The 12,772-nt window shown below is 47.3% G+C and overlaps 1 protein-coding gene across 2 annotated transcripts in view; it reads right to left on the reverse strand.

Moving 5' to 3' along the window:
- The window catches only part of ATP7A (ATPase copper transporting alpha), an 88,577-nt gene that overhangs the window by 50,705 nt on the left and 25,100 nt on the right, over positions 1-12,772 (reverse strand). For both annotated transcript variants that reach the window (XM_029607643.1, XM_029607644.1), the window contains one exon: positions 393-614. In XM_029607643.1, coding sequence (XP_029463503.1) covers positions 393-614 — 222 coding nt within the window. The remainder of the gene's footprint in view (positions 1-392; positions 615-12,772) is intronic.

Here is a 12,772-nt window from a genome sequence, read left to right on the forward strand (position 1 = left end):
AAATGTGAAAACATCTCGGGCGTATCCAAAAGCGAGAAAGCAGAAGCGAATGGCGTTAAACGTGGCAGCGGCTCACTGATTTGTGCATGCACATCGTGGAGCAGGCTGGAGGAAGGCAAGAGTGGCCTGGAAGGCCGGTAGTCCAAGAGCAGGGATAATGAGCCAGCGAGCGGAAGCCATGGGCAATTACATGCAAAGCTGGGGGACAGGGCTGCAGGGAAGCAGGAGAGAGGAAAGGCCATGGCCGTCAGTACTGATGCAAACTAGCACAGACGCAAGAGAAAAAAGCTTTACACTTATTTTGTGTGGGGACCACCCATTTCTCTCTCGAGCCCCTACAACCACCATCGCTGAACTTTTTCCACAGGCAATTATTTGAACTGCATTCTCACCATCTTCTCCCCTCAGATTCCTTTCAATGTTCGCCACGCACGAGGCACAGGTCATGCCCGTGACCTGAATGAAGCACTTGGACGGAGCCTTCGCCTCCTGCTTCTCATGCGCCGGCGAGGATTTCAATGGGAGCGGTCCCGCCTTGCATGGTGAAGCGTCCCGAGGCTCTGATGGGGTTTCGGAGGACAGGTCGATTTGTAATAGCAACGGCTCTGTCTTCCCTGCAAACAACACACAGGAAAATGTCACAGGCAAGATTAAAAAGCAGACATCACGGGACTGAGCATTTACAGGTGCAACTGAAGATCTTTACTTCAGATGTTTAACTGAGCAAGGGCTCGGCAGTGGGTGACAAAAGAGCACACTCTGCAAAGACTCAGGGGATCCAGAGGAAGCCCAGACTACAACCCTATTAACAGGAGGAAAAACTAAACGAAAACCTCTCTGGAAAGTGAGGGTACTGCCAGCAGCATCCTGAACAGGGAATTACTGGCCAGCTCAGGGCCCTTCTGGCTGGAGCAGGGCAGTGTAAAATATGGGAAAAAATCCCTGGATACTTACAAATGAAGGTTCCTGGTGCTAGACTGCAGCCCTGCACTTGAAGAGAAAGGGACTGGAGAAAACGGCCAGGTGGGAAAAAAAAGAAAGCTTCAAATCTACTTTTGGAGAAGATAATGAACTTATCTCCCTCCCCCCTTTATCTTAGCAAATGAGATTTACCAAAAAAACAAAAGCAACTAATTTTCAGGGACTTGTACCTAGTCCTACTGACTTCTGCTTGCTGCCAGCGACCGTGGCTGAAGCGGAAAGACTGCAGGCTTTCTCCTACAGGACAGGTTAAGCCACCTTTGCTGTTTTGTCTTTCAAGTGTGAACTTGCAAGAGAAGATTTACTTTTGGGAAATAATACATGATTTTACTATGAAAAAAAGTGAAAGCAACAAGCTTTAAAGTGACTTGTTCTATTTATGTTTGCAGCAATGTTAGAACAACAAAAAAAACCCCAAAACATCAACTGGATAACACCATTCTTAAGACCAACAACCCAAAAGTTACAAAACAGCAACGTAGAAGGAAGGTCATTTCAGAATTAAAACATTTTTTGTTTTTTTAAACAATTCTTGAAATTTTACAAATGTACAGTGCTGTGTGCACCTGTCTGCCTTCCAGGTTTGTACTGGTCCCAAAAACATGATGCTTGGGCCCTGCCTATGATCAGAAGTATTTATTGCTAGTGTATTCAACAAGTCAGGTTTTTGATCTTTTACAGGAAATGTCTAATCAGTCTCACTACTTCTAAATGAAATGCTCCACGTTCAACCATGTCCTCTCTTGTGATTACGAAGGGAGGGAGTCGGCTTCCGTGTGTGGCCTTGTTGCCTCGTTTTCCTTCCTTCGACTCTGTCGATATGATACCCACAAGGAGGTCGTCATCTTACATACATTATCTACCTCTGAACCAAGCATCACGAGTGAGGACAGAAATTAGAGAGATGGCTACATCAATATGAAATTCAGAGACAAGAATGTATTTATTTCGGGAGGCTATTTTACACAGCACCGGACTATATTTTGAGTAGCAAGAAGAGCTCCGAATCCAAGAGTTGAAGAAGCGAGCCAACCCCTGAATGCCCCGAGAAGAAACCAAGAGCAGATCAATGACATTTCAGAACTGGGGGACATCTCTCTAAGTGAAGAATCAAACTGCAGCCACTTGATCCTGAATCAGAGTAAAGTAGGCCAATGCTCAAAAGGGGTAGATGACAGGATCAATGGTGAAATGAAGCTTGGTTTCTTTTAAAGGTATCTAGTGTAGTCTACAATCAATGCCAACCTTCAGCTGCTGTATAAACATTAAACAAGTAAACAGTAAAATCGGCACCAGCTCTAAAATTGGATTTTCTATTCATCTCCTAATATAGCATAAATTGTTGAAATTAAAAACTGGAAAACACCGGATGCATTAAAATTGTTCCAGTGCAGTGGAAAATCCTGAAAGACAGGTAATGATCTCCTGCCCTCCTTGAAGGATGGGTTTATTATATCAACAGAACAGTCCTCCCATCTGATGAATAAAGGATCCCAGTCAATCACGCTCCCTGTTTAATGTAACTTTACCTTCTACCTAGATGTTAATTGGTTTCCCCCTGTTCTATTGTAAACCGGTACGATAAGACTTGGTCTTGAGTATCGGTATAGTAAAAGAAGTTAAATAAATAAATCAAGAATTTCTACCTCTCTGCAGCAATTGTGCAGCAATCCTTAAGGAGGAGGAATTTTCTCTCTCTATTTCCTCACCTAGCCTATGGCACCGTCGAGACAAAAAGGCAATTCTAGCAGGGATGGCGTTAGGGGGGACAGGAGTCCTGTCTCTGAGCCATGGGGTAGCTGCACTGATCCAAGGCTGAACGACCTGGAACGTCCTCAACTTGACAGGCACCCCATGGACAGAGATGGACAAGCCTGCTAAAAGTTGCACTGTTATACATGGCCTGGAGCATGTAAGAAGCTCGACTGGAGCACAGATGACAGCTGTCATTCAACCTGTGATGCTGCAGCTGGGCTCTGAGGAAAGCTCAAGACAGAACAGATTTCCGCCACTGAATGGACTAACCATTTTTGGTTTAAACTTGATGCATGAATGTCATGGTGAAGAGAAAGCACACAGAAATAACAAATGAATGGGAAAGGATGCCCAGAGCACAGGGAAGGAAGGAAGGAAGTTCTCCAAATGAAAGGAAAATTGCTTCTTACCTGTAGCAATACAGATCAGTCCAGACAGCTGTGTTTTGCCTCCCTTCCAGCAGATGGAGACAGAGAAAGTTTTACTGCTACCGCTACTTAACCACGTGTGCCACCTGCAGTTCCTCAGTATTAGTCTGTACACAAGCCAAAAGAAAACCCAAGCTACCAAAAACTCTATCCAAATCTTAAAAAGCTCTCTTCAATTAATTTACTTTATTGCAACAATCCTGTATTTCATATTGTACAAACAGACTCTCCCTCTCTACCAAATGGGAGGGTTCTGGACTGATCTGTGGTGTTAAGGACCAATTTTCCTTTCCCGCTACGTACCCAGATCAGTCCTGGGATGTACCAAAGCTCCCAACCCAGGGTGGGACCTGGAGAGTCCCGCTCAGAGAACACTTCCGCCAAAAGATGGGGCACCAGTGTCCCCCACATCCAGCCGATAGTGCCCTGCAAAAGTATGCAATGATTTCCACGTCCCCAATTCTGCAAATCTCTTGCGGAGAAACTAGTTGAGCCTCCACCCGTGAGACCACCTGATAACGCACTGAATGAGCATGCAAGCCCTCAGGAACTAGGACTAGAGGGCACTCCATGAAGTTAGCAAGTAGCACATTTAAACCAAATCGGAGAACATTCTTTCCCTCAACACACAATTAAGCTCTGGAATTTGTTGCCAGAGGATGTGGTTAGTGCAGTTACTGTAGCTGGGTTTAAAAAAGATTTGGATAAGTTCCTGGAGGAGAAGTCCATAGACTGCTATTAATCAAGCTGACTTAATGCTGCTATTGCTGGAATTAGTAGTATGGGATCTATTTAATGTTTGGGTACTTGCCAGGTACTTGTAACCTGGATTGGTTACTGTTGGAAACAGGATGCTGGGCTTGATGGACCCTCAGTCTGACCTAGCATTGCAATTTCTCATGTCCTTATAGTAATGTAAGTGAATCCAATAGCTTCCTTAAGCCATCGTGCAATAGTAGTCTTAGATGCCTTCAAACCTCTTTTTGGCCCGCTCCACCGAACAAAGAGATGATCCGACAGTCTGAAGTCATTAGTCACCTTAAGATATCTCAACAACGCTCTCCTCACATCTAACAACTTGAGCTCCCTCGCATGAAGAGCGTAGGTGTCCACCTGCCTGATTTACGTGAAAATTGGACGCCACCATAGGTAAAAAGGAAGGTACTGTCCGCAATGACACCACAGAGTTCAAAATCTGAAGGAATGGATCACAGCTGATATGGCCTGCAACTCAGAAATTCTTTGAGCGGAACATAGACACCAGAATAAACACTAAGAGTTAAGTCCGTAAGGGTAACTCTTCTAATCGGTTCAAAAGGAACCTCACACAACTCTCTAAGGACCAGATTAAAATTCCAAAATAGACAAACTTTCTGCACCAGCAAACGTAAATTCTTCATCCCCTGAAGGAACCAGACCACATCTCGATGAACTGATAAAGTAGAGCCCTCCATTTTGCCCCAAAGATAACCCAGAGCTGCCACCTGGAGCTTAAGCAATCTCAGAGACAACCCTTTGACCAAGCCTTCTTGCAGAAAAGATAAAATGTTAGATACTGAAGATTTGAGAGGTTGAACCATGTTAGAGCAACACCAGGACTCAAAATCCTTCCATACCCGCACATACAAAAGATTAGTAGATATTCTCCTAGCTTGTAACCATGTATAAATGACCAACTCAGGTTATCCTTGTCTCAAATGCTGCCTCTCAAAAACCATGCCGCTAGGAAAAAAACGAATGGCCTGGTCTGAAAATATGGATCCCTGATGAAGGCGGCCCACTAGATGACCAAAGCGAATCGGGCTGTCCACTGCCAAGTTCATCAGATCCGCGAACCACGGGCAATGTAGCCACTCCAAAGCCACCAACACCACCTCACCTCGATGCCTCTCTATTTGTCACAACACTTTGCCCACAAACAGCCAAGGAGGAAAAACAAAGCAGAACCTCCCGAGGCCAAGGCACTATTAGCGCACTGACACACTCAGCCCCGTGCTCCCTTCTCCAACTGAAAAGCCAAAACGCCTTGACATTTTTTATCGAGTTGCCATTAGATCCACAAGGGGAGCCTCACCTTTCACAAATGAGCTGCATCGCCGATTCAGACAACTCCCACTCACCTGGATCCAATATCCTGTGGCTCAAATAATCTGCTTGAACGTTTTCGGCCCCAGTGATGTATGACACCATTATCCTTCCAGGTGGTGTTCCGCCCAAAGAATCAACTCCTGGGCCTCCTAGGCTAATTCTCAACTCTTGGTTCCACCCTGCTGATTTATGTAAGCTACCATTGTCATATTGTCCGAAAGGACCCACATCAAACGACCTCTCACCAACAGCAGAAAAGCCTGTAAGGCTAAGCAGACCACTCTGGTCTCTAACCGATTGATAGATCATGCAGCCTCTTTCATGGACCAGCAACCTAGAGCCGACTGATGCTGAAAAACTGCTCCCCAACCAGAGAGACTGGCATCTGTAGTAACTAACACCCAATCCGGGATTTCAAGGTCTATCCCCTGTAGGAGATTGGGAGTTAGAAATCACCAGGACAGACTCTCCCACGCGACTCCCTCGAGTGGCAAAGGAAGAAGAAACTCCACAGAGATCGGGTTTCACTTTCGGATAATAGAAGGACTGGGGGACATTCCGTGAGGTTAGCAAGTAGCACATTTAAGACTAATCGGAGAAAATTCTTTTTCACTCAACGCACAGTTAGGCTCTGGAATTTGTTGCCAGAGCATGTGGTTAGTGCAGTTGGTGTGGCTGGGCTCGGAAAGGTTTTAGATGAGTTCTTGGAGAAGTCCATTAACTGCTATTAATCACGTTTACTTAGGGAATAGCCACTGCTATTAATTGCATCAGTAGCATGGGATCTTCTTGGTGTTTGGGTATTTGCCAGGTTCTTGTGGCCTGGTTTGGCCTCTGTTGGAGACGGGATGCTGGACTTGATAGACCCTTGGTCTGACCCAGCATAGCAATTTCTTATGTTCTTATGTTCTTAAAAGAGCCCTCTGCAAGAGTCTCATATGAGCAAACATCCATGGAACCAAATCCAGGGTCAAAGCCATAGAACCCAGAACCTGTAAATAGTCCCAGACCTTGGGCACCATCAACCCTAACAAGCGTCGAATCTGCCCTTGCAGCTTCCCAACACGCTACTCTGAAAGGAACACCTTGCCTATCATAGTGTCGAATCGAGTTCCCAGATACTCCAGGGACTGTAACGGCTTTAAGTGACTCTTTGTCAAATTTACCACCCAGCCGGACTCAAAAATATCGATAACCTTCTGAACCGACTGGGGACGAAGAACCTCCGACTTTGCCCTGATAAGCCAGTCATCCAAATAAGGATGCACCAGAACTCTTTCCTGATGCAATGCCGCTGCCACCACCATCATCACCTTGGTGAAGGTGTGTGGAGCCATGGCCAACCCAAAAGAAGGGCCTGAAACTGGAAATGTTGACTCAGAATCATGAACTGCAGAAAATGCTGAGAGTCTGACCGAATGGGAATCTGCAGATACGCCTCCATTAAATCCAGAGATGCCAGAAATTCTCCCTTGTGAACCAATTCAATAACCAACCTCGGTGTCTCCATACGGAAATGCAATACCTTGAGCACTGCATTTACTTTTTTCAGATCTAGAATCGGATGGAAAGTCCCTTTCTTTGGAACCAAGACGTAAATAGAATATTTTCCCAATCTTAGCTGCTCATGTGGAACCGGAATTACTACCCCCAGCTGTTGCAGACAGTCCAGTGTGTCTCGAACCACCACTTGTTTGTCTACGGAACTACAAGGGAAACTAGAAACAAGTCTCGAACTGGCCAAGGAAACTCTAAAGCATAACCATCTTTTACCACACTGAGAACCCATTGGTCCTGAGTAATCTTGGCCCACTCCGTGTAAAACTATGCCAGGCGACCCTCTATAATAGGAATGACGGAGTGGACCAGCCTCGCCTCATTGCGTGGACTTAACTCCTGCTGCGTTACCCCCAACAGTGCCCCTGAATGGTCTCCAGGAACCCCGAAAGGACTGACCCCAGGATTGACCCCCAAAGGGAAAACTGCTTCGACGGACCTTGCACTGCACTTGATTGACCATCCTGAAAACAAGAACGGACTTGAAAAATATCTCTTGTCCTTAGGCTTACCTTCCGGCAACCTGAGAACCTGATCACCACCTAGGGACTGCAGCAGCTGCTCCAGGTCCTCACCAAACAGGAGCTGGCCCCTAAAAGAAAGCGAACCTAACAGACTTAGAAGATACATCCACCATCCAGTTCCGCAACCAAAGCAACCTTCTACTTGAGAAGGCCAATACCATAATCCGGGACAACGTGTGACCCAAATCATACAGGGCATCCGCCCTGTAAGCCACTGCCACCTCAACACGCTCAGCCATGTTTGCCTCATCACCTGACCTTGGGAGACCTTCCTGCATCTGCTGTAGCCAGTGCAGGCATGTACATTGCATAAAACTAGTATAAATAACAGCGCACAAACTCAAGAGTTGAAACCTCAAAAATCCTCTTGAGGTGTACCTCCAGTTTATGATCTTGCACGTCTTTCAATGCTGCAGAACCAACCACTGGGATGGTCATCTTTTTAGTCCCCGCTGAAACTGCAGCATCGACCTTAGGAAGGTAAAAAGCTCCAGCATCTGCCCCTGCAGTGGATAGAGCTTTGCCATGGCCCTTCCCACCTTTAAACCTTAACTGGGAGTCTCCCACTCCCTCTCAACCAACCTCTTTACCGATTTGTGATAAGGGAAGGCCGTTGAGGGTCCCCGCAGCCCATCCAGGAGCGGATCCGCCCCCTCTGAATCAGAATCTTCCTGAGGGACTAACTCCCAACACTTGAATAGCCTGAGGAATTAAGGGACCAAGTTCCTCTTTTCTAAAAAGACGGACTATCATCAGGTCATCCCCCTCAGAGGCCGGGAGTTCCTCCGGCTCGCCCCCCAGGCCCATATCTCCTGCTGCCTGATCTACTGGAAAGTCATCACCCGAAGGGTCCCCCATCCCCACAGGGGCCTCCTCCGCATTGTCTCCACCTGGTCCAGAACCCGAAGGAGGACCCATTAACTTCTGAACAGAGGGAACGGGTTTTCTGACCGAACCATCCAGCTTGGCCCCCAATGCACATCTGACTGACGAATGGGAGCAGGAATCCAGATGAGAAAATGCTGCCTGCTGCTTGGCTAAATAAGCCTGAAACAGAAGCGGGAGCCCTCCGTACCTTTTTCGCTCCCACCCGGCCGTCTGACGAGCCCTCCGAACAGTTGGCGCACAAACCGTGCCTATTAAGGCGTGAATGCACCAAGCCGCACGCATGACATGTCGACCCCCAGCCCATCACTAAACCTACCTCAAAGCAGGAGACAAACTGGTCTAAAAACCCCAGCCAAACAGCCCGGCCAGCAGAGAGGAGAAAGTCGCCCGCACAGCAGAGCTGTGCTACTGCCCGAGACTTTTTTTTCCCAACTTTATTGAAAAGCCCTCTAAAGCTGGAAAAGAGCCAAAAATAGTGTCCCTCAGAATAAAAACTGTTAACCCGAGCCTGCAGCCGCTTAAGCGGCCTCGTGAAGGGACAGGATCTGGACCACCAGATTTACGCCCCCACGGGCACAAGAAGAGAGTGTACTAAAGGGTCCAACCCCCAAGCTCATCCACCTCAACCAGACAGGGAAGGACCCACCAGGATCCAAAAACCCCCGGGAGGAAGGCTCAAAAAACCAAACAAATTGTCCAGACTGCAGAACTGCAGGTTTTGCACCATCTGCTATCTGCTGGAGGCAGAGAAATACTGAGGAACTACAGGTGGCACCACTACCATCTGCTGGAGACAGAGAAATACTGAGGGACTGCAGGTGGCACTCTCGGTTATGTAGCAGTATCAGTAAAACGCTCTCTGTCTCCATCTGCTGGAAGGGAGGCAAAACACAGGAGTCTGGACTGCTCTGGGTACATACAGGGAACAAGTATTTGGATTTGGGCTACTTGGATTTATTTGCCTTTCCTAATCCAAGCTCAAGATGAAGTACTGTCAGGTACAACATTAATTCCCTGCCCATAAGGGCTTACTGGGTAAATTTGTACCTGAGGCAGTTGAGGGCAACAGGACTTGGTCAAGGTCACAAGGAGCATTTGGGGGGAGATGCAGGATTTGAACCCCGGCTTTCCTGGTTCTCAGCCCAGTGCTCTAACCATGAGGCCACTCTTACTCATAACAAGCAAATTGCAAAATCTTTAGAGGAAAAAAAAAAAAAATCAGTTGTGCAAAACCAAAACTGCCCCAGGAGATTTCAGTTTGTGCAACCAGCAGTTCGATGGACCAAAGCCCACACTGGAACGGATCTTGCCATTGTTCGGAAGCAACCCTAACGTAAGGCCGGTCTATAAGGAAATGCCATCACATGTGGCAGTTGGTGTTCCTTGAATATCAGCCGTGTGCATCTTTCATGGCCCAGAGTATGGCATTTCCCTCGTGTTCCCAGAACAAATGGATTTATTGTGGGCACCAGAAAGAAGAGCAGAAACTTCCTCAACGGTTGCCTTTCCCTCGGTCTGACACAATACCCGAGCACTGATGCAACACTGTGCTCACTCCAAAACTGAACTTCCCAAGTCAGCCCAAATAAAGGCCCGTTTGTCAAAAGCTGGACTAAGGTGAGCTGCCTTATTATATGTTAATTCCAAATAAATATTCCATCCAAAGGAACCACACCGACCTGGAATAACCCCTGCAGCCAGAAAAGGCAGCAATTAGTCCAGCAAGAATAAAGAAGTAAACACATTATTTTGGTTCCACAAATCAATATGAAAAAGCTAAATCTGTTGTTTGTTGAGGCTCTAACCCATTTAAGTTTCTTCCCTCTGTTTTGTTTTGTTTAATAATTGCTTTCAACATTCTCAGGCCCCGCAGTGCCCATTACCCCTTTCAAGAGTTATTAGGGAATTAAAAAAAATTTTTTTTTAAATAAAAAAGACCCAGGGTGCCAGCTCAAAGCTGTAGAACAACCATCGCAAAAAAACCAACTAAAACAGCAGATATTTTACAACAATCATCACAGAAAGATGATCCACTCAGAACGTAGTACGTGAGATTAAGAGTCATATAAAAATAGCATTCAAATTTAAAATCCAGCGCACCACACAGGACTAACGGGCCAATACAGTACAGTGAGCTCCGACAGAGCGCGCTGTTAACCTGCCATTGGACACGCGTTTTCCCTTACCCCTTAATCAGTAAGGGGCCGAAAACGCGCGTCCATCCCGCCGAACCTAATAGCGCCCTCAACATGCAAATGCATGTTGAGGGCGCTATTAGGTATTCCCGTGCGATTCACAAAGCAAAATGTGCAGCCAAGCATTGTGGACATTGTGAGGATTTGGCCCCTATAGCCCCGTTTCCTGTGGAAGCCTTGAAAGGACTTCAATCACCTTGAAAGGTCTGCCACCAGGACTAACCTCAAGGAGTCTAGAACGGGTAGATGTGAATCGGTTATTTACTCTTTCGGATAATAGAAAGACTAGGGGGCACTCCATGAAGTTAGCACGTAGCACATTTAAAACTAATCGGAGAAAGTTCTTCTTCACTCAACGCACAATTAAACTCTGGAATTTGTTGCCAGAGGACGTGGTTAGTTCAATTAGTATAGCTGTGTTTAAAAAAGGATTGGATAAGTTCTTGGAGAAGAAGTCCATTACCTGCTATTAAGTTCACTTAGAGAATAGCCACTGCCATTAGCAATGGTTACATGGAATAGACTTAGATTTTGGGTACTTGCCAGGTTCTTATGGCCTGGATTGGCCACTGTTGGAAACAGGATGCTGGGCTTGATGGACCCTTGGTCTGACCCAGTATGGTATGTTCTTATGAGTGAACTGCTTCTGTGAAGCTAGGGCTCCTCTCACATGATGCGACCCCCTGACATCACGAAACCACAACTGAGACTGAAAAGACCACTTGCCCTTAGAATTGTCTTCCAGCAACTTATATACCTTATTCTCTCTCAGGTCTTTCATCAAGTGCTTCAGACCCTCTCCAAACAAAAGGCGTCCCTTGAAAAGCAACAAACCCAACAGACTTAGCTGACACATCCGCCAACCAGTTATGCAGCCACAATAACCACCTGGTTGATACAGCTGATCCCATAATAAATGATGAAGTTCTCACCAAGTCATATAAGGCATTCCGCCATGTATGCAACCAACGCTTCCAAGTGCTCAGTTTAGCCGCCTCATCACCAGATTTCGCTTGCCCGTCCTGAAAACTGTTTGTACCAAGTGCAGGCAAGCTCTTTGCATGAAGCTGGAGCAGACAGCCACCCGCGGACTCAGGGTCAACACCTCAAAGATCCTCTTGAGGTGAATCTCCAACTTCCAATCCTGAACATCCTTCAATGCCGCGGAACCCGCAATGAGGGTAGTCATCTTCTTTGTGGCTGCCGACACCGCAGCGTCCACCTTTGGAAGGGAAAAGAGCTCCAACATCTTCTCCAGCAAAGGATAAAGCTTTGCCATCACCCTTCTCACTCTCAAGCCAGAGTCAGGAGCTCCCCACTCCCAAGCCACCATCTTCGTCACACTTATATGGAAAGGCTCTTGGGGGACCCCTAAGCCCATCCAGGACTGGATCTGTTCCTTCCATGTCTAAGTCTTCCTGCAGGACTTTTAGCCCAAGCTCCTCTAGAACCTGAGGAATCAAAGGGCCTATCTTCTCCTTCCAGAACAAGTAGAGTACCTTGGAGTCATCCCCTTCTGAAATCGGAATATCCTCCGGATCATCCCTCGAAGTCAAGCCGGCCGCATCCGGATTAAACACCCTGGTCCCGCGAAAATAACGCCCCCGAGCCCCAGAGGTCTCCTGCGACCTCACCAGCATGAAGACAACACAGCAAACACTGCCCCAAGGGAGGCCTCTTACCACGGGACTGCTCAGGCCTAGAAGCCAAGCCCAGACCCACAGAAGGCCGAGACTGGCTTACCAGCACTGCCTGCTGAGCCAAATAAGCTTCATGAAGAGGGTTTGGAGGACCCTTTGGGACCTCCAAACCCTCAGCACTAGAGGATCCAGGTACGGACAGATTTGAGTCAGCCCCCCCTCATCCCCCTTCACCCCTCTACGGAGCTCAGGTGGACCGAAGAAAGCCTCGGGGGGAAAATCTCCCTCCTCCTCCATCGGTGCAGACAGCGCTGTCCGAGCAGCCGAGATAGCCGTCGTTCCCGCGCTGACAGAAGTTGGGGGCCCGACGTGGACCGACCTTCGGCACTCAGTAACAGCCATCGCTGCTTCCTCCATTTTGTGGCCACCAGGGGCTCCGATGGTCCCTTTCCTCCCAATATGCACGCCGTACATAGCCCTAAGACGCACCAGCTCCTCTCCATACATGTGGCAGATGTGAACCATCCTCTACTCGGCGGGAAAAAAACCTTGCCGAGTCCAAAGCGCCACAACAATCGGGAGAGGTGAAAATAGCCTTTCCCCCGCTATTTGATAACGGCCGGAGTAGAGAGCTGCCCGCATGAGACTCGATGCCTTACCTGAAAAGCTGATCTCACTTACAGCTCTTCTTTTTTTTTTTTTTAAACAGCTTTAAA

Source organism: Rhinatrema bivittatum, chromosome 6, assembly GCF_901001135.1.
Source record: "Rhinatrema bivittatum chromosome 6, aRhiBiv1.1, whole genome shotgun sequence".
NCBI classification, from domain to species: Eukaryota; Metazoa; Chordata; class Amphibia; order Gymnophiona; family Rhinatrematidae; genus Rhinatrema; species Rhinatrema bivittatum.